General features: G+C 36.4%; 1 protein-coding gene across 4 annotated transcripts in view; it reads right to left on the minus strand.

Moving 5' to 3' along the window:
• Positions 1–19,682, minus strand: part of PICALM (phosphatidylinositol binding clathrin assembly protein) — a 72,922-nt gene that overhangs the window by 22,640 nt on the left and 30,600 nt on the right. For all 4 annotated transcript variants that reach the window (XM_071556727.1, XM_071556706.1, XM_071556697.1 and 1 more), the window contains exons 2-12: positions 17,507–17,649; positions 15,185–15,260; positions 13,707–13,809; positions 11,371–11,464; positions 10,766–10,877; positions 9,359–9,465; positions 8,117–8,158; positions 7,347–7,432; positions 5,881–6,004; positions 5,407–5,543; positions 2,977–3,080 (exon numbers count right to left, since the gene is read on the minus strand). In XM_071556727.1, the coding sequence (XP_071412828.1) occupies positions 2,977–3,080; positions 5,407–5,543; positions 5,881–6,004; positions 7,347–7,432; positions 8,117–8,158; positions 9,359–9,465; positions 10,766–10,877; positions 11,371–11,464; positions 13,707–13,809; positions 15,185–15,260; positions 17,507–17,649 (1,128 nt within the window). The remainder of the gene's footprint in view (positions 1–2,976; positions 3,081–5,406; positions 5,544–5,880; positions 6,005–7,346; positions 7,433–8,116; positions 8,159–9,358; positions 9,466–10,765; positions 10,878–11,370; positions 11,465–13,706; positions 13,810–15,184; positions 15,261–17,506; positions 17,650–19,682) is intronic.

Genomic DNA, 19,682 nt, shown 5'->3' on the forward strand with positions numbered 1-19,682 from the left:
TGGCAAATATATCAGGCATAGCTGGAATGGTCTCCAAGCAATCCCAATAAACAGCCCAGATAAAGCAATATGGAAGAAGCTAAGAAAGACAAAAAGGTTTTAACCATATCTGTCTAAATCTACTGTCTACTGAAATTATTTTATACATACACTCAATAGGAAAAGTCCTCCAAAATACTGGTTTCTGTTCCCAAATTCCAAGGTTGTATATGAAGTTTGCTGTGTTTTGACTAGTAAGACAATATAATGCAACTATAGATAATCAAAATTTCCTCAGGAATGTAATCTGTTCTTAGATTGTTCATCTGCCTCATTCTAATTCTAGCCAGTGCGTTCAGTCTTTTATGAATCTCAGAACTTACCAAAGCTAGTGACAAAGGTAACTGAAAATTTAATTAAGTTTGGGTAATTTAAATCCTTGCATATTCAGGTTTTAAAAATTGCTGTTGGTCTTGACAGCAACACCACAATGTTTCTAAAGCCCAGTTTCATCCCTGAATACACATGGCACCCGTTTGTGTGCTGGAATTACTGTGCACCTGCTTGCTATCATTAGGCATTAATGATTCAGGTGCATTTAAAAGGGGAGTTTGAGTTTTACAAACTTCCACCTTGAAGTTATCCAACTAGGAGTCTCTTACCTGAAAGAACAGTGACAAAGTTTTCCAGTGGAATCTCTTACAGTTTGAAAAAAGTAAACTGAGAACATACCAACCACAGAACCCATTCCCCAGGAGTTTAACCTCATTAGTTTTAACATTTTTGGAAGCACAAGACTAAGGGCAGCAACCCAAACATAATGCTTCTGCAATAATTTACTGGTTTATTAAATACTTAAGAGCTGCTGCATAAAATTTTTAACAGTAACTGATTTTAGCCGATTTAATACTCTTCTCAAAGTCACCAAATACACCAAATACAAACATCATGTCAGAAAATTACCTAAGGGAGGGTTGCTGTGCAGTGGTTAGAGCACAGGACTGGAAATAGCTCAGGTTCCACTCTTGGCTCTGCCACTGACTTGCCGTATGACTTCGGACAAGTCAGTTAATTGCTCAGATTTCCCCATCTGTAAAATGTGGAAAGCACTTCTTATCTACCTCACCTGTGTGAAGTGAGTGTTCTTGTCTGTAAAGCTAAAGAGTTGGGTTTTTTTGATGAAAGGTAACATAAAAAATGGTGATCTAAGAATTTCAGCCTAAAATTTTAGCAGACAATCCAAATTCTTCGCAGTTAATGAAGTATTTAGAAATGTGTCGATAGTAAGCAAATATATCAATGATTATTACTGAAGACTCATACCATGAGTAACACAACATTGAACAAACACAGACTTTCAGGCTCAATTTTCAGGTTAATAAAGAAATGCTAAATTGTGATGTGACTTTTGAGAGGAAGACAATTTCCCCTTTTACCTGTCACCCATGAAACAAACAGGACCAGCTGAAACAGAAGATATTTTGCAGAAAGCAATCAAGATGATCCAAAACATTTCCTCTATTTCTAAACTCTAAGCCTATTAAGGGCTGAAATCTGTATGCCTAACTCCTTGCACTCCTCACTGCATCTTTCCCAAAAGATGCTCTGCTCAGTAAAACTAAATGACAAGTAAACTGCTTTTACTTATTTTAGATGCTACCAGATATATTAGTATTGCATCTGTCACTCAAATTGTGTTATTTCCCTACAAACAAACGTTAGAAGGTACACAAAACACAAAGTACATAGCAAAAAGTAAACAGGAGAGTAGAACACATACAGTGCCTAGTATGAAAATGTATTAGATCACTGGAAAGATGTTAAGAAGAGCTACAGCTCATAAAAAGAAATAGGGAAGGAAAAATTTAGAACAAGGTTGTTCTGATGCCTATAATACTTCCTGAAGCAGCAACTGCCAATTTTTTGCATCATAAAAGAAAGCATTTTTGCAAGTACCTAATTAAAACAAAAAAAAAATCTGGAAATAGCCACATAGTTCAAGGGTTTACTAATTTTTTAAGTGTCATTTATGTAGAAAAGTAAAAAAAAATCAAAACCAACCATCTGTTAAAAAGATTTTTAATCCTTTACCAGTATAACCAACAGTGCAAGCAGGCAATATGTTACTTTATCTGAATTACTCTGGAACACTGCAAAGTAGCCAAGAACTTTAAGTAAACATCTCAATGCTCTAGCACTCAAAATTATCCTCAAGTAACATTCATGACTTTCTAGAAGGCTCTTGCTTTGCTACCTGGTTTGAGGACTTGCCTGTATCAATACCATCACCTTGCATCACATTCAATCCATCCTAGGAACTCAGCAGAACAGTGACTTGCGTGTTCTGAAGTAGATTTCAGAGGGAAGAGCATAAATTTTGCCTCTTCACTTATGAGATCTAACCACAGCTTTTTCCAATTTGCTGTTTTAGTTAAATGAAATATAGCAGACAATTTGTACAGATAAGCCTTATTATTATTATTTCTATAACTAACTCTGCCTTTTCTTTCCATGTAGTTGTCACAACTGCCTCCTTTCCGGCCTCATCCAAGTTCTGCTTTATCATCAGCATATCTATCTGATTTAACACCAGGCAAAATTTAGAATGTTTATTAAAAACATTCTGCATTCCAGTTCCCGTGTATGCAGCATGGGCTACCTGGCAGATGTCTTCACAGAACTGGCTTCTCACAGCCAAGTTTCTGCAGCTTGCTATGTGCCTCTTGAAGACAGCAGTTATGACGCTGACAGAGCTGGTCAACAATTAAAGTAACTTCCCTAGTAAGACCTCTATTATCAAAGCTATTTAGAATCACCACATTCTGCTATATTATTTTAATCCATACCCAGATTTTACTTTTTTCACTCCCTTCATCCACTTGAAGCTTGTCTTTGTAACATCTCTCTTTAAGGAAGAAATAGCCCCCAAACTAGGGGAAACATTTAGAGGAATATGGCCATAGCAATTAGAACTTTAATCCAGTTCAGAATTCTTACCTCCCCAGGTACTTCCTACTTGTGGAGCAGCAGCAGATATAGGATGTACAGACGGATGAAAAGTTGGCTGCAAATCAAGCAGATCATTTGGCAGCTTTGAAGTGCTACAAAGATAAATTAATACAACTGTTTGAACTACATCACAGTTTTCAATATAGGCAAACGCTTGTGACTGTCAACAGTAATGAAAGCTTTGTTACAAAATGGTTATTACAAAATGGATAGAACTAAGCCAAAATCAGAAGGGCCGGTGAACTCCATACATTCAGTTTCGTCAAAAAAGTGTTAATTTAGCAAGGTAAGTTGTATGTTATGCCAAGCGACTTTTGTCAGAGCTGTCTAAGACAGAAGACAGGCAGTCTTCTCTTCTTCCACACAGTCCAGCACCAGGGCTAGACTATGTTATGTTCACCAGCAACTTTTAAAATCAGCTCATGAAAGCCCTGCATTATGACAAAAACAGACTGACAAAATGAACTATAATGGGCTGCACCATCAAAATGTTACATCTGAATTCCACAACTCACATCTCACCACTATCAACCATTGCTGAGAAACTGCCTTACATCTATGAACTATTACAGAATTTCAGGGAAAGCAAAATACAAGAAGCCTTGAAACACTTGATCAAATCTCAGGCATGTGAAAATTAATTGAAATGCACCTTTTAGGCTCTTTAAAACCAAATTGAGACCTAAGAAAATCACATGGAAATGTAGAGTGAAGGCTTATATACAACTGCTGCAATAATTTAAAGGATCTAACAGGAACAGTAATAAAATTCATCCACTTGCAAAGAGTTCATTTCAGACTTTAAAGAAATCATGGGGAAAACAAAAAGAAAGGACTACCGGTGTTCTCCCAGAACTTTTTAATACACAAAACGAACCAAAATTTGCACATATGGCTGCTACTACTATGGACAAAAGCTGATACACTGTGACATCCAAGTATCTCTCAAAATGAGACCAGCTTAAGTTTCATGGCTAGTAGAGACGTCCTAGATCTCTGCATATTTTCTTGCTGACCCAATCACTTGCATAATTGACAGTTTTGATTGTTTCACTCCAACAGTGATTGCAATCACATTTTGACCCCATGCTCCTATTAAAAGACAGCATGGTCTAGCCCTGCCCTGTAATGTGAGCAGCTGAATCAAGATAATTTTCAAGGTAAAGCTTGCTTGAGGTAATGACAGGGATTAATCAGACATGTTGCATTTAACAGCAAGCAATTGAACTTCTGACCCAGCATATCCCCTGCATGACAGTTCCCACTGTAAAATCTGTTCTTCACTCATGGCAGTCATACAGCCAGCAAATGAATTTAAACATGAAGAAACACTAGTAGCATTTGGGGAGTTTTAGGAGAAAATGCTCTTGTCTTTATTCTGCAACATTTCTGTCTGTCTGATGAAGCTTTATCAGATGGTTTTCTGTTTCAGATCTCTTAAGAAGCAAGACCAGAAATTCAAGTTCATATATTCATTTCAAATTTTCTGGCCTGTAAAAAGCAATTTAAAAGAAAATCTTTTTAACAAGCAAGTCTTACAGTTACTGGCACTGACAGATTCTCTAGCTCCTTATATGTGCTTCAGCTATCTTCTACATATTTCACGTCAAGTAATTTCCTACAATAGCTTCCTCCTAATGGGAAGAGAAAGCTGTCAAAGTGCTGACTACTTCAAAAGAATAATAGATTCTTACGTGAGCTCTAACAGAACAACCAAGCAATCCTTTATGTTTAGATCACACTCACAGCAAAAGTCTTGCCTTCAGAGAGCCAATTCCTTCTATACTGATAAAAGCACTGCACCTTCTGCTGTTGCTTAATTTGACAGGTATTTTACAGAATGAAGATCACACACTTGCTCAGACCAGCAGCTCCTGCTAGTCAAAGATCAGGATTAGCACGCAGTGTCCTCGCAGGTCCTTGCAGGCAGAGATGTTCCAGATACAAGGCAAGACTGCAAAATCTACCTCTCTTATTTCAAACTCTGGATCCTTTTTCGGAAAATCGACCAAGATATTTGTTGCCACTCTACTTTTACAGATCTAGAAACGTATTTTCCTTATGACCTCTCAAACAGAATTTTTATTTTACTTTTCTCCAATAGACTTAAAAGGTTCACTGGGGACAAACAGTGCTTTTTACATGGACAAATGTGTTTTACAGTCCCCACCATCTGGCTGGTTAAGAACAGCTACAAGTGCTGTTAGCATTGGTTCATACCAGAAACTGTTCCACAAACAGTGATAAAAACACACTTTTTATGTTATTTATGGCAATAGGTTATTTTCCCATAGCTTTACCCAAAACATCATTTCCTATCAGATCCCTAATGTACTCTACAGCCAATCAATCCTCTGCAACATACACTCTGTGGCAGAAATTTAGAGATCCTTGCTTGCAGTGAAGCATTCAGCATACCTGTTTGAGGAGCTAGGGGTAGAAAAAATATCAATGGCTGGTGTAGTCATTATGCTTCCTGCTGCAGTTGACACAGGAGAAGCTGCAGTTGTTAAAGAGGTATGAGGTTTCTTTGCAAGTTCCTTTAGACGCTGCTCCTGTTGGGAAAGTAAGCTGGCATAAGAAATCCAGAAACAACATTTGTGTATATGACACTGACGGTAAATAAAGAACCGAAGAATTGTTTTTATTTATTCCACACATTAGTGTATAATTACAAGAATCAGGGGTTGCACAAATACTTCAGAAACTATTTTAACAAACCCTCTGCAAGGTGTATCATTTAAGCACACAAGATCCTACTTTTGGCACTTTGCCAACAGTACATGTTCAGTATTAATAACTCTGGTTTTCCCTTTGCTCCTCTAAGAATCCTAATAAACTATCAATAAGAACACAGGAAAAACATTTTGAATTAAAAATTCATATGCCTACCTTTAAAGCTTTTAAGCGAGCCTGTTCTTCCTCTAAAGCAGCTTGTTTTTCCCTTTCATCCACTTTTGTGAGAGACAGGCCAGTGCTTGCAAGGGAAGAGACTGCATTGGAAAGGGTGGTAGCCCTAAAGTAATTGGACAGGAGAAAAGCTGGCTGTTAACAGATGACACGTGATTGGAGCTTCTAAAGAACACTTTGCTTGTATCCACCCAGTCTCCTTCTGAACTCTGTAATGCTGGTTATATCTTACACCGCACAAGACAAAGTGGTAAGTTTAAATAAGATGCACAATATGAAATGCAAAATGCCCAGAAATCAGGCTGCCTACTCTTGCACACTGGCTTATGGATTTTCCCCCTTAAATCTTTCCTCTCCAAACTGTATCACAAAATTCATTTTTTATTTGCCCTTTTCCTGTTTGACTAAGATGGTACTATTGGCAGACACAAAGACATCTCTGATAATCCTGGCTTCAGTTCAGATTGTTGGTAATTTAACAGCTTTCACTAACAACCTATCAATGCTACTCATATGTCCCAAAGAAGTTTGCAACTTATCACGATGTTTAAGAGCATGCAAAAAGATTTAAAACACACACTAAACTTTTAAAAGAGTAAGATGACAAAATAAAGCAAATATTCTAAAAAATAGCTAACAAAATAGTGCCATAATATTGTAACTTTCATAAAGAACTTATAAAATATTACTGCTTCATTTTTTGAACATGTAATAAAGAAATGCTATTTAATTTTGATGTCACAGAATCACAGATCATTCTGAGCTGGAAGGTACCCAAAACAGTAATCAATTCCAACCTTTAAATGAATGGCCCAGATCAAACCTGCAACCTTGGCACTATTAGCAACACACTCATTAACTAACTGAGTTCTCATTTAAACAATCAAGTCTGTTGTGTAGAGGACTTCTTCAGATTGTATGTTGTGTTTTAGAAAGTACTGAATATAATTTAATATCTTTTACCATATACATTATGGGTTTAACCCCCAATTACTTTAAATACATTCTTAACGTAAGGAATTCTGGAAGCATTTCCTTGTTTTTGATAAAAAAGGGATGAAAGCTGAGATGTAAGAGTCTAAGGACATTTATTTATTCATGCTGCATATCTTAAAGAAGTCTTAATTATTCACAAAATCTTAAAATTTGCAGGCAGTAAATGAAAGAAACTTAGTTTCTCTCCAGAAGTACAGGATTAAATATCAAAAGCATAAGTAGGAACACGCAAGAGCAAGTCCTTGCAGTTCCTTAGATCCTAGTTCTGTTGACCTGGAAGAAGCTGTTTTAAGTATTCAGAAAAACCTATGATAAATTGCTACTCAATAATTGTTCATACTTTTTTGGTCTTTACCAAAGCCTACTCAAACCCTCTTTTATTACAGAATTGAAAATAACTGATTGAACACACTCAATCTGACAATTGTTCAGAAGGACAAGGATATAAGCACCTGCTTGCAGCTGTGGAATCTTTGATTTTCTTCCCCTCTAGAGAAGCTAAATGTTGTTCCAAAGCATCAAGAAGGCTACTCGGTGCCTGCAAATACAGACATTTGGAAATAGATTTCAATAACTCAATAGTTAAAATGCTTTCAAAAAATGCAACTGTAGGGCAACAGGTACAACAGCTCAGAATACTTTTACCCCATCTTGGCACTCTGCATATTTAATTACTTAAAGTATCAGGTGATGTACTCTCCTCACTACGTTACTCCATCATAATGATTCATCAGTATATGTCGAGAGATGTTAAAATTAACAGCTGGGAAACAGCAAGCAGACAATTAGAAGCAGTCAATATTTCAAGAAACACTGAGATGGAAATTGCACCTAAGTCATTTTTATGTGCAAGCTCTGAAAGCCTTCACGTTAATTTCAACAAGCATATAGCCAAAAGCAAGGCTGCTAAAACTCAGAGCTTCATAATACCATAAAAGTTCCATTATGTGAACTCATAGATATAAATTGCATCTTGAAGCATGAGAGCAATAAGGTTGTCTTAAAACTCAATTAGAGAATGACAGAAACGATATATAGTATTTTACAACAGGATCACTGAAGACAAAAGCCAGGCTCTGACAGAGCTTGGATTTAGTCACAAACTTAGAAATAACTTGGTGACAACATACACAAGAAAGCATAAGTGAATGCCATTAATACCAAGTTTTTCTGACTATGCAACCCCAAACACAGACATGCAAACACACATAGGTTTATCTACCTGTGAGAGATCTGGTATGTCTCCTCTGTCAATTCCAACTTGCTGTAATCAAACAAACAAGCTTTAGAACCTGTTTGCTTTTGTTGAAGGCAGAGATGCTCAGAAAGCAAACAACATTTAGATGAAGTAATGCAAAAAGCACAAACCTGTTCAATATATATTTTAAATCTCCACAGTCTGAACTCTGTAGTGGTTGGTTATAATAAATTCTGTTGGATGTATACACATTTGAAGTAGGAGTATTACAAAGATATTCCTACAGATAGAACCTTAGAAATAAGAGAATAAGAATCTTGTGTTTCAGAACTCTAGGGCTGGAGAAGTTTGTCTATCTCACAATTTATGGGGTAAACTCTCAGAGCTACTTATACAGAGGATATATTTGCTAAAACAAAGCACCTTTGAAGTTTTGTCAAGAAACCATTTTCTAAAACACAGAACAAAGTTAGGATGCTTTGTGTCAGGACATATACTGTTACAACAGAAAGATCAATACTCTCGACTTCAGTTGATAAGTGTTATCAGCTGAAGAGAGCTGAAGACTATCTCTGATAGAGATACTCTGTCAGGACAGACAGCAAGCCAAGCTTTATGGTCTATTTTTTTGTTAGGAGAGATATGAATATGAAGGAAATAAAAATAAGAACAGGAGTACATCTCAGTTGAGGAATTCCATAATACCAGGACATCAATTCAGTAATGTTCAGAAATAAGAATGCAACATACTAAACATGTTTTTAAAAAAAAAAAACACTAAAACCTAAACATTTTGCAAAGTAATTGCTTTTTCCACTATGAACACACACCTACAGCCAAGAAATCTTTAAGAAATCACATGTTCATCTACTTGTCTCAGTTTTTCATCAGTGAAATTGTTACTTTGTCTAAAATTTATGGTAGAATTGTGGGTTTAAAACTAGAGTACAACTAGAATCATAGAGAGTAGATCACCATGAAGTGACTTTGTTTAAAGCAAGGCTATTCAAACAAAGTTCACAAGTACTGTACAACCAATAAAATTTTAAAATGCACATTAATACATCCTCCTTAAATAAAAGAGAAACTCCAGTCAGGTTTTCCAATACAGTCCTCAAATGAACTAATCACTAGCATAGCAATTGACAAGATGACCCTTGATAGACAGGCAATTAAGCAGGAACAAAGGAGTATCTGCTTTATAATAAAATAAGCACTTTATAAGCTCTTTCAAATAAAGGGCAAAGTTGACTGACTGAAGTTTACCTCTGCAACTTTAAGGAACTCTGAGATCCGCGTCATTCTTGTGAGGAACTTCTTATATATATCAAGGCCTTCTTTGCACTGGTTCTTTTTCATATCGAAGTATTTTTCTAGAAACAGTAAGAATACTTGCATTAAATAACAAATCACCATTCTGCAAAGGCCTGCAGATCAGTTATTATGGTAACTGCAGAAGTCACTCTGCTTAACTTGCACCAAATCACAAAAGCTCTGTCGAATGTAAGCTAATGATTCCACGCATGCAATTGCCCCTTACCTTGCAGGTACTACATCTCACAAAAGCATAATCACCCTGAAGAGGATAATCAAGTTTAAGAATAGGTCACCCTAAGAAAAGTAAATTCACCTTCTTGGGAAAAAGAAAAAAAGAAAAAGGCAGTTTTACAATCTGGCAGTCAAATATCTACTCTATTCCAGCGGCCAGATGTCAGGCAAGATTTTGATCTTCTCTGACAGACTGATGCCTCTTGCTATGGTCTGGTGCAGGAAGGTACAACCGATTACAAAACACCAATGAGGAAAGCAAGAGGGTCCAACTCCCTTTTAAAAATCCCTTTCAAGGCCTGTTTCTATATTAACCTTCACTCAAAACATGAGTGAAAAGCAACTGCATTCTACTTCTTACAAGAAGAAAAAAAGCTGACGGGCGTACAGACGGAAAATTGACTCCAGATTGTCCCTTACTGACTTATTCTTGATTTTGCTTTGCATTTTGCAAGCACTGGGTAATGACAGCAATCAGGTAGCTTGATCCAATCACAGAATACAACCAAATCAAGCAAGTCAACAGACTGCCTTCAACTTAATTATTTTCTAAATTTAGGCTCCCCTTCATCTCCAGTATGTGCAACCGAAAGGGCTGGAACCCTCCATCTGTAATTCCCCTGAAAATGTAAGATGTGCTCTAGGAACATAAAAGAATCAATCATTAAAACTCAGCAACATTAAAGTTTCAATAGCCAAGCAATCACACATGTTGTGACTGCAACTTTCTAACTGTCCATAACTTACTCCACTCAAAATGAAACACAACCTGATCTTGTTTCTTAAAAAAACCCCATTAATACAGTGATTCAGGTTTGCCACGCAGTTCCATAAAACCAAAAAAAATTCAAAAAACTGCACACACAGAAAAAAACCCACATCAAAGCAGTGAAAGACAAAAATTAAGTGAATAAAATCTTGAATGGGCTTTGCTTTCAGGTTTTACCCGTTCATGTATACAATGCAAGGAAAAATTAAACTAGACAGATAAACATTTGAAATTAACAGTAAAACCTTGATGTTTTACCGTAAGACTATTTCAGTTTCTCAAGAAAGCAGCTGTTTTCAAACATTCACTGAGCTCCATCCCCAAAGCTGAACATTACAGAAAGAAGTCATATTTACCCAAGAGGTTAATAATCCCTTCGTTATATGCTGCAAACAGTCTAATGGCATCTTTGAAGAGGAGCATGAAGGCAGCATTAATTACACCATTTGTAAGTTCATTGCTATTAACCTAGGGAGATCAGAAAAAAAGTAAATGAACTGATGCCTTACTGGAAAACCTGTAGTTGAACTATAGTACTCTATCCCAACACTTGCTTTCCACTGGCTGTTAGTGGAAAGTGGCACCACAACAAACCAATAGAGGCTGTCTCAGCACAAAATTAGATTAATCATTCTGGGAGACATTTCTGTTAACCAGTGTTAATGTTAACTAACATAGGGCAGAAATAATCAGCTTTTAAAGGACCAAGCAGCTCTTACATAAGGTACACAATAAACAGCAGTAATTTAGCACAAAGCATTCTCTCCATTGAGCATCATATATAATTTTCCTGATTTCTTGGGGGTATACCAATGAACAAAATGATTTGTATTCCTTTAAGCTGTGCAGGTAACACGGAACCAAGTTCAAGACCTCTCATCTTGATCTATTTTACAAGCTTGGGCAGGTTTGTACAGCAAAGTTGAATATATGTTAGAAATGTACACGTTGCTAAACTTACATTAAAGTCAAGAAGTGCATCCATTTGATTTTGTATAATTGGTACAGTTTTTAGAAGTTTTTCTGTGTTCATTGTTCTCATCACTCCATCAGCTCTGTTATGAAAAAAAAACCCGAAAGAAAACTCTTCACCTGAATTTTGAATTCTTGTTAGTAAGAAACAACATATAAAATACATCAGGTCATCAGAGAAAACGTTTAAGTCTTTGCCATTCAAAGCAGGCCTTTTGGTGTTTAGGAATGCTGTCTAGCCAATACAAGTGGCAGAAAGCCAACAACTTTTATTTGGTCAAAATATGAACAGAAGATGAATTTTTAATCAGAGGAAATTAAACTGATAGTGCTCAGAAATATAGGAAAGCTACAATGCTTCAGGTAACAAAGAAAAAATGCTCTGGAGGTAATTTCTGAACCAAATTTTTACCTATTCTTATTCCATTTATCTGGTTATTCTTTTATGTTTATTTTGATGATTTTCTTTTCAACTTCAAGCAGTAAGAAAGAATAAACAAATGTGGCAGTATGTTTTTCAAGCTTTTTCAGAAACATTCTAGAGATTACTTGAAATTTCCTTTTAATTGCTGACTACGAGTATTTGGTTGTTTATTAATTGTTCAGATTGAGTAGACTGAGATTGGATGACGCTTATTTGAAAAGAAAGAAGTGAATATCAAACATATCCAAGAAAAGCAACAACTTAGGATGAGATTAAATCACCTCAGTGACATGAAACAACTGCTTTCTGTAACACAAATCGGACAGCCTTGCAGTTCATCAGCATGCACAAAGCAAACCAAATGTTTCCTGAGAGTGCAAACCCCACAGTGCATCTGTGCAGAAAAAGGCCATGGCTGTTCTCCAGGCTGGAAAGCAGAGGGGAGCACACTTCTTCCAGCTCCCTACTTGTGCTGTATGCCTGCTCCTAACAGCAAACAGCAACTGCAAGGAACTTAATGGGGAAAAGGCCCAGAGAAAAACTGAGGTGTGGAAAAGACTGCTGCCACCACAACGGTTATTCCTATTGGCTCGCAGAAGGACCTCAAGGCACATGTTGCAGGCTAAATAATTCAACTCATGTGTATCTCTCTAGAGCAGCTGCAGCTACCTGACCACACACATATCCTAGACGTGAAAAATGCTGTTTGGTTTTTTGGAACTCTGAGCATCTCTAAAGCCAGAAGGATCAAAAGGAGCCTAAGCATCCCACTTCCAAACAAAATAGACTCTTACAATGTTAGCAAGGAAGCACAAGCAATTTGAAGAGTGTTCTGAGGCCCACTGTAAATGCCTTTGCAACATTAATGCAAGATATCACTAGACAATCCACTACTACAGTTAGTTCATTTAATAGTATAAAGTTGAGATTTTTTGTGGGTTAAGAATTAAGCCTTTAGCTTCAATATAATCTGAGTATGGATGATATAGGAGGCCTGAGATATTAGCTCCTTTGGTTAAAACTTGGTTGTAATAATGCCAAGGTCATGGGTTCAATCCCCTATGTGGGCCATTGACTTAAGAGTTGGACTCGATGATCCTTGTGGGTCCCTTCCAACTCAGAATAGTCTGTGATTCTGTGATGTCAAAACTAATGTTATGCTTTTAAACTTTAAAAAGAGTTAACAAAGATGGAAAGACTTTTAACTGTGATTGGTACCTCCTCTCCAGCATTCCCAATAAAGAGCTTGAGATAATTCCACCATTCACTATAACATGGAATTTACCCAGGTACTGGTGCTATGCACTATTTCACGTGTGAAGAGGTATTTAGTCTCAAGCAACTTATTTCCTTTAAAAGAGCACACTTTCCAGGGAAAATTTTAATTCCTATAGACAGACACAGGATAGCATCTACTGCAATGCTCTATTAAAAGTACAAATTGCACTACCTTCATAAAGGCAGTAAACTTCATATAGACATTTTGGGATAAGAACAGAGAAACAACAGGAAGGACTGCAAGGTGTTTTACTTGTTATTTAAACCTTTCAGAGGCAGAAGCACAAATAAATTGCACAGCCCTCTATATAACATAACAGGCAAAATATGTGACATACTGTGAAAGGTAGGTTTAAACTTCTGCTTTTTTGATGCGTAACATTTAATTTCTTTATATTAACCTGTCATTGTTTAAAGACAAAAAATTACAACAAATGAAGTAAAATATTTTTGCAATATACATGACAGGGGAGTTGAGCCTTTGTGTATCACAAGAAATATTCAACTGAGAAAAGGAGTCATTATAGTCTGTATTAAGCCAGAGCCAACATCACTATTTTTCACTTGAATTACAGGACATAAGACAAAATCTTAAGATAAACAATAGGAAATACTATCCTTACCCTCTTTTTACTTTTGTGAAGTCAAAAGCCACTTGTCTATAGGAAACTGCCTTTTCATTCAGATACCTGCTATACCGCCTGATAAACGTTGACATGTCATAACCTAAAGAACAAGTTTCAAACACTTATTACTTAAATACCTAATCGATTAAAGAACAAGAATGTTACTCTAAATTAAGTGCAAGATATTAACACAAGACAGCTCCATTAACTATGCAAATCAGGCAAAATTACAATCTGATAAGAATCTGTGTACGTCATTATATTCACTATGTAAATCAAACAGACAATACCACAAATATGTAGACAACCTCAACTACGTAGAAGTTTACACTTCATTTCCTAAGGAAATTACTTCCAAAAGCAAAATAAAGTAATTTCTATGCAAGTTCTCATACTACAATAGGAATTAGTAGCAAAGAAATTTAGCCAATGCATTCACAAAGATGTTCGCATCGGCTCCACAACACATTCTCTCATTTGCAACTGAATAAAGAGGTAGTGAAGGAAACATTTAGATATGACAGAAATTTTTCTATGTTAAGACAGCAGTGAGAGGAAATATTTTGGTAACTGTCAATCTAAGGGTATAGACTAAGAAAAAGATCTGTTCATAGACTGCATTGAGAACGTGGAAGTTAAGACTCCATAAAATGACACAATTTGTCAGAGACTTGGTTATCCCTAGGAAGATTTGTGTCCCCAGGCAACCACTTTGGGTGTCTGTTTCAGTACACCTGTAGCAAAGATTAGAAGTATGTAAAACACAGTGCAGAAAGAAGGAAGCACCTTAGGAGAAAAAATGGTGACAGCTATATGTATGGTCAGAACTGCACTGGACTGCAGCACGACAGTTTGGAAGGGTCTGTCAGCTGAAAAATCTGAACCAGACCAAAAATTATTTGCCCATTAAATCAGCCTTAAAGATGGATGAAAGGGTCTTTAATCAATTTCCCCAAAAGGCAATTTTTATGTTTTTCAGTTTTTGTCTCACTGACATACTGTATTTGATGCTCAGTTGGTTAAAACTTGGTTGTAATAATGCCAAGGTCATGGGTTCAATCCCCTATGTGGGCCCTTGACTTAAGAGTTGGACTCTATGATCCTTGTGGGTCCCTTCCAACTCAGAATAGTCTGTAAATATCTGTGAATACATATGGTGCATTTTTTAAAATTTAAGATACTAACAAAATACACCTCTCAAAATGAGGCAATCTCTTCAGAAATAAGAGGACTACTAAGCTGGATCTGTTTTACTGTGGAAGTCAGAAGCATTTAAGTAAGCCTTTTCTAAAAGACATCAACAAGTTCCTACAGCAGACGTGTTCTGCCACACCATGAGAGCAATTAAGAAATGTGGTCTGGGGCAAAACTGACTGAAAAGTTATTTCTTCAAGGACATGGTCCATTAGAGTAACAAAGTTGTGTTACTATCCCCCAGCACGCTACTGAGTTCTAATTAAAAGAAGACACCTTACCTTGCAATCCACTTTTGTCTAGGAAATTGCTCAAGTTAAACAATGTGTTTCTGGACGCCAGATACTGGATAAAACGCTGGATGAAAGAAAAAAAATTGAATGCTTTTACTATGTTGCCAAATGAGATGGAGCAAGGTAACAATACTAGAAAGTTTTTAACCAACTTATGAAATCAAGCTTTTATGTTTTAAGATTGATTTCAAATCTGGAAACTATTACAAAAACTCAGCTGAAGTATGGTATTAAGGTAGTTTTTTTATAAGAATAAATCTGTGAACAAATCAAAGTCACGTGGATATTGCATGCAGGCCTCTGACTGAAAGACTGTTTATTTTAGGCCAGAATATGGAACTGTATCCTACTGAAAAAATCCCCCCAAATACATTCTCATTTTACACGCTCACAGTTGTTTCACTGACTTCAATTTTATAACAGCTGATTTAATTTTACCAATTATCCATCATACAATTGTAATGGTACTTAGTGTAAAAATGAAAAGAAGGTGATATAAGTTTGCTTATAAATCAAATATCAAATAAACGTAAGAATCCAGACATTTACACAGTATTACACTTAGTACTTCTCCTTAGTTATATGTAATTCCAAATCATGTTTCACAAAGTGAATGATGCTATTCTCATCTAGTAGGAAAAATAATAGTAGGCCACACCAAATCTTAATTTAGTAGGAAAAATAATTTTCTTATGAATGACTGTCTAGAGCTGCTTCAAAAATAAACCAATCATTCACTTGCAATAATACTTGACAAAAGATAGTTCTGATTAGTGTAAAATGTATTACTTCATTATTTTCATTAGCATACATCACTTACATATAAAAAAGACTGGAGAAGGGTAAAGGCACTAAGTACCTAGCTATAAATGAATCAAGCAAAAGCTGGAGGACCAAACACTTTATGTTTCTTCCCAAAGGGAGTTACAGCTTCTCCATAAACTTCTAGACACTTTTGTAATTTCAAGCACAGGAACAGGCTGCCCAAGTAAGTGGAAGAGTCACCATTTCTGAAGGTATTTAAAAGCCACATGGATGTGGCACTTCAGAACATGGTTTAGTGGTGGGCTTGGCAGTGCCAGGTTAATGGTTGGACCGGATGCTCTTAAAGGTCTTTTCCAACCTAAATTGTGCTCTAAGTACTCAATTTCCATGCTCACTGTTCAAGTCCTATTTCTATCTGTGAAAGGTTTCATCTTGAGCAGCCATCTTATGCTCATTACTTCTGTACATTTGCCAAACAAAATTTGTTTGCAGTTCTGTTCTTCAAGCGGCAATTATTTCAGACAGCAGTCCTGTAAAATACCTTTAATTACTATGAACTGCATTGTATCCGGTTAGAATTTGTATCACTCAGAGTGCAAAGTGTATAGACTGTGTTTAGGAAAGTGTCAGTTATCCCAGTGATAAAGTTTAAAGCTTCAAGTCAGCAACAGAAGTTTGCCCTCTTGTGGCTTAGTTAGCGTCACAGAACAGATTATCACCCAGACTTGCAAGAGAAACCAGTATATTTTTTTAAAAATTAACCTTGCACCCCAATCCAGAAAAGTCAGCCAGAGGAAGCAGTCACATGACCTATAAAAACTCTGTAACTTGAAAATTTTTGCTGATTTTCTAAATCTACCTAAATTAATTCCAAAGTTCATATAGCTTACCTTATTCTAATTGTTTGCAGTAAAAAGGAATGTTTGCAAACATTTTCTAAGAAAGCCTTAAATAGTTTTGGTTTTTTCTAAATGCAGAAAATTCGAGCTGCTGCTATGCTTGGCATTTTGAAAAATAAGGCCCCATAGGAATTCAAGTTGTGAAACAAAACAAGCTTATTCTTCTTGAGGTAATTTGGGGGTTTGTTTGTTAGATTGTTCAACGGTACTTGGTATTATTTAGATGTTTACACTAACCATCTTACAGCACACATCTGTCTTCACTGTAAAAGGATAGGGGGTGATGGTAGAAATCAATTTAGAATCAAGTTATCTGGGAGGAAAGAGGAGAGGATTAGCTACAGCATGAACCTAAAAATGCTTCCATTTTCAGCTTTTAGAATCCCATGTGAGTTGATTTGCGTTGGCTTTGTTTATTTGTTTCATCATTACAATAAGAACATGAAAAAAAGATGCCTCCAGCACTCCAGATACTTACTTTTGATTCCAGAAGACAGACAGAAAATGAGACCCGTCTTCATGCAGAGTTAGACACCGAGGCAAAATTAAAGATTTTTTCACAAAGAGAATTAGTGGAAGCATTTAGCTGATATTTATAGGAAGGAAGGGCAGCAACCGTTCTCAAACACATAATTTTCTGTATTACCTCATTTCCATACACCATTAGATGATGGGTTGTGATAAGAGATTTGAAGACCACTACCCAGCTACTGTTGGTTGTTCTTTCAAACAAACTGTCCGCCAGCTGTGGGATGTTCACATTCATCTCATTTGTGCACTGGATTAAATCTGCAATACAAAAAGTTCTATTGTTATTATGAGTTCTGTGAAGGAAGATCAATAAGATTAAAAAAGATATCAGTACATTAATTTTATATAGTAATATTTTCTATGAAAACTGAGGGGCTTTCGAGTAAAATAAGTAATTTATTGAAAGCACAATGGCACTGGTCTACCAGAATTTTGTAACACAAACATCACCCTGCTCACTGTCAAGATTCCTGGTCCCCAACTGCTTTTGCAGCTGCCTTAGAAGGCCCTGGAATAGACGTACAATAATGACTTACACTATTTCTGACTAACACTTGCCAGCTTTCAAATAGCTACAAGCATTAAACAGCAAAATCATTATTGCATAGTGCCATTTAATTAAGTTTTACTGGAAGATCATGACTAGAATTAACTATAATCTCAGATTTCTGGCTTCTTAATGGACCAGTAAACCCTTTTAGACATTGGTTCCATGTGAGTAATAAAAGATTCAGATATTGCTTAGTCTTGAAACAATGCAATCAACACCTTCAAAAGGGCAGAGGAAATGTTAAGTGAAAAAAGGAGCCTCTAGCGATGATGCCAGGAGCTGACAGATGAATTTAGTTAAAACAAAATGGGTTGTTACCCAGAAAGATGGTTAGAAGCACAACAGAGCTATCCAATTTCTGTTCAGCCTGGACTTAAAGCAGACAAAACCTGGTGGATCTTTGAAAATTTGTTGAAAAAAGATTACCCTTTCTTCTAGATTTGCTACTGTCACACCTGTTTAAACACGGGGAGCCACACTTAGAATATACCCGATGGAACAATTATTATTAGCCAGTAACGTGTTTCCAAATGCTGCTGAAGAAAGATAATGACACTATGTTGACACACACAACAGGAACAACTATATTAATATCCAAATATGACATAATACAGCCTGCTATTATTTAATGTGAAGTATAACTTAATGCTACACACTACTGATGACATTTTACGACTATTACCAGAAATAAAACAGTAATTTTCACTCACACTGACAGCCCTGCTAAAGGTCACAGCTCAATAAAAATCAAGACTTCAGTAAGTCCTATGCCTGCCTGTCTAAGGGCTACTAAGATACACTGGAAACATCCATTTAATCTGAAGGCAAACATATAACCTTTGAAGACAGTTTTATATCTTGCTATGAACAATCTTGAAAGACTCCTGGAAGACAGTTCCCTCCTTCAGCCAGAGCAGTAGGTAAGTATGGCTACCACATACTCAGAACTAGAACGGTCAGAACTGAAAGAGCTGCTATTTCCATGTTTAAGTATTAAAAGGAAGCAAGCAGGAAATGATTTCCACATTCATAAATGTAATGAGACAGAGAGATATGCCATTCCTTTATCTACAAGTAAAACTGTGATGACTACAGGCATTCATGACCTCATTTTTAAGTCATGGTTATCTATTATGGGATGATGATTTGGGGCTGTTAAGACAATGCCAGGATATTACTCAGCAAGAGATGTGCTCTGAGCTAGATCATTAAAACCAAGCCCTGCAGCTTTTTGATCATCAGGTCTTCCCACCTAAGTAGTAACACAAGTAGCTTTGTGCAAGGCTGTCTGCCAGGAACACACATTAAACACAAAGGTATGCACATCACCGGATGTCAAGGCATGTATTTTGGCATAAGAGGAGCAAGTGCATGTTAGAAAGTGAGAACTTCTATTCTTAGATGCAACATTTGTCAACACGTCAACAGTGACAAAAAAAAAGTGGCACTTGAAAATCTATTATCTAAAATAATTTTTAAAAACCCAAACGTCCCAAATAAATATACATTGCAGATGGTTATTTTGTGCTGGGAGAAATGTTTTTTGAAATGTCGCTGAACTTTCAAATCATGTTTTGGTATCTGTTGCAGTGTGTAAAAGAAAACAGGCTCTGTAACCCAGCAGAAAATCATCCCTCACAGAACAGATGAGTGTTTATGTGGAAAGCATCTGAATTAACTTGGGGGGTGAAAGGGGACAAGGAGAGAGAGAGGAGGCACATTAGGAAGAAGAACCAGTAAC

This window comes from Pithys albifrons, chromosome 1 (assembly GCF_047495875.1).
Source record: "Pithys albifrons albifrons isolate INPA30051 chromosome 1, PitAlb_v1, whole genome shotgun sequence".
Classification (NCBI taxonomy): domain Eukaryota; kingdom Metazoa; phylum Chordata; class Aves; order Passeriformes; family Thamnophilidae; genus Pithys; species Pithys albifrons.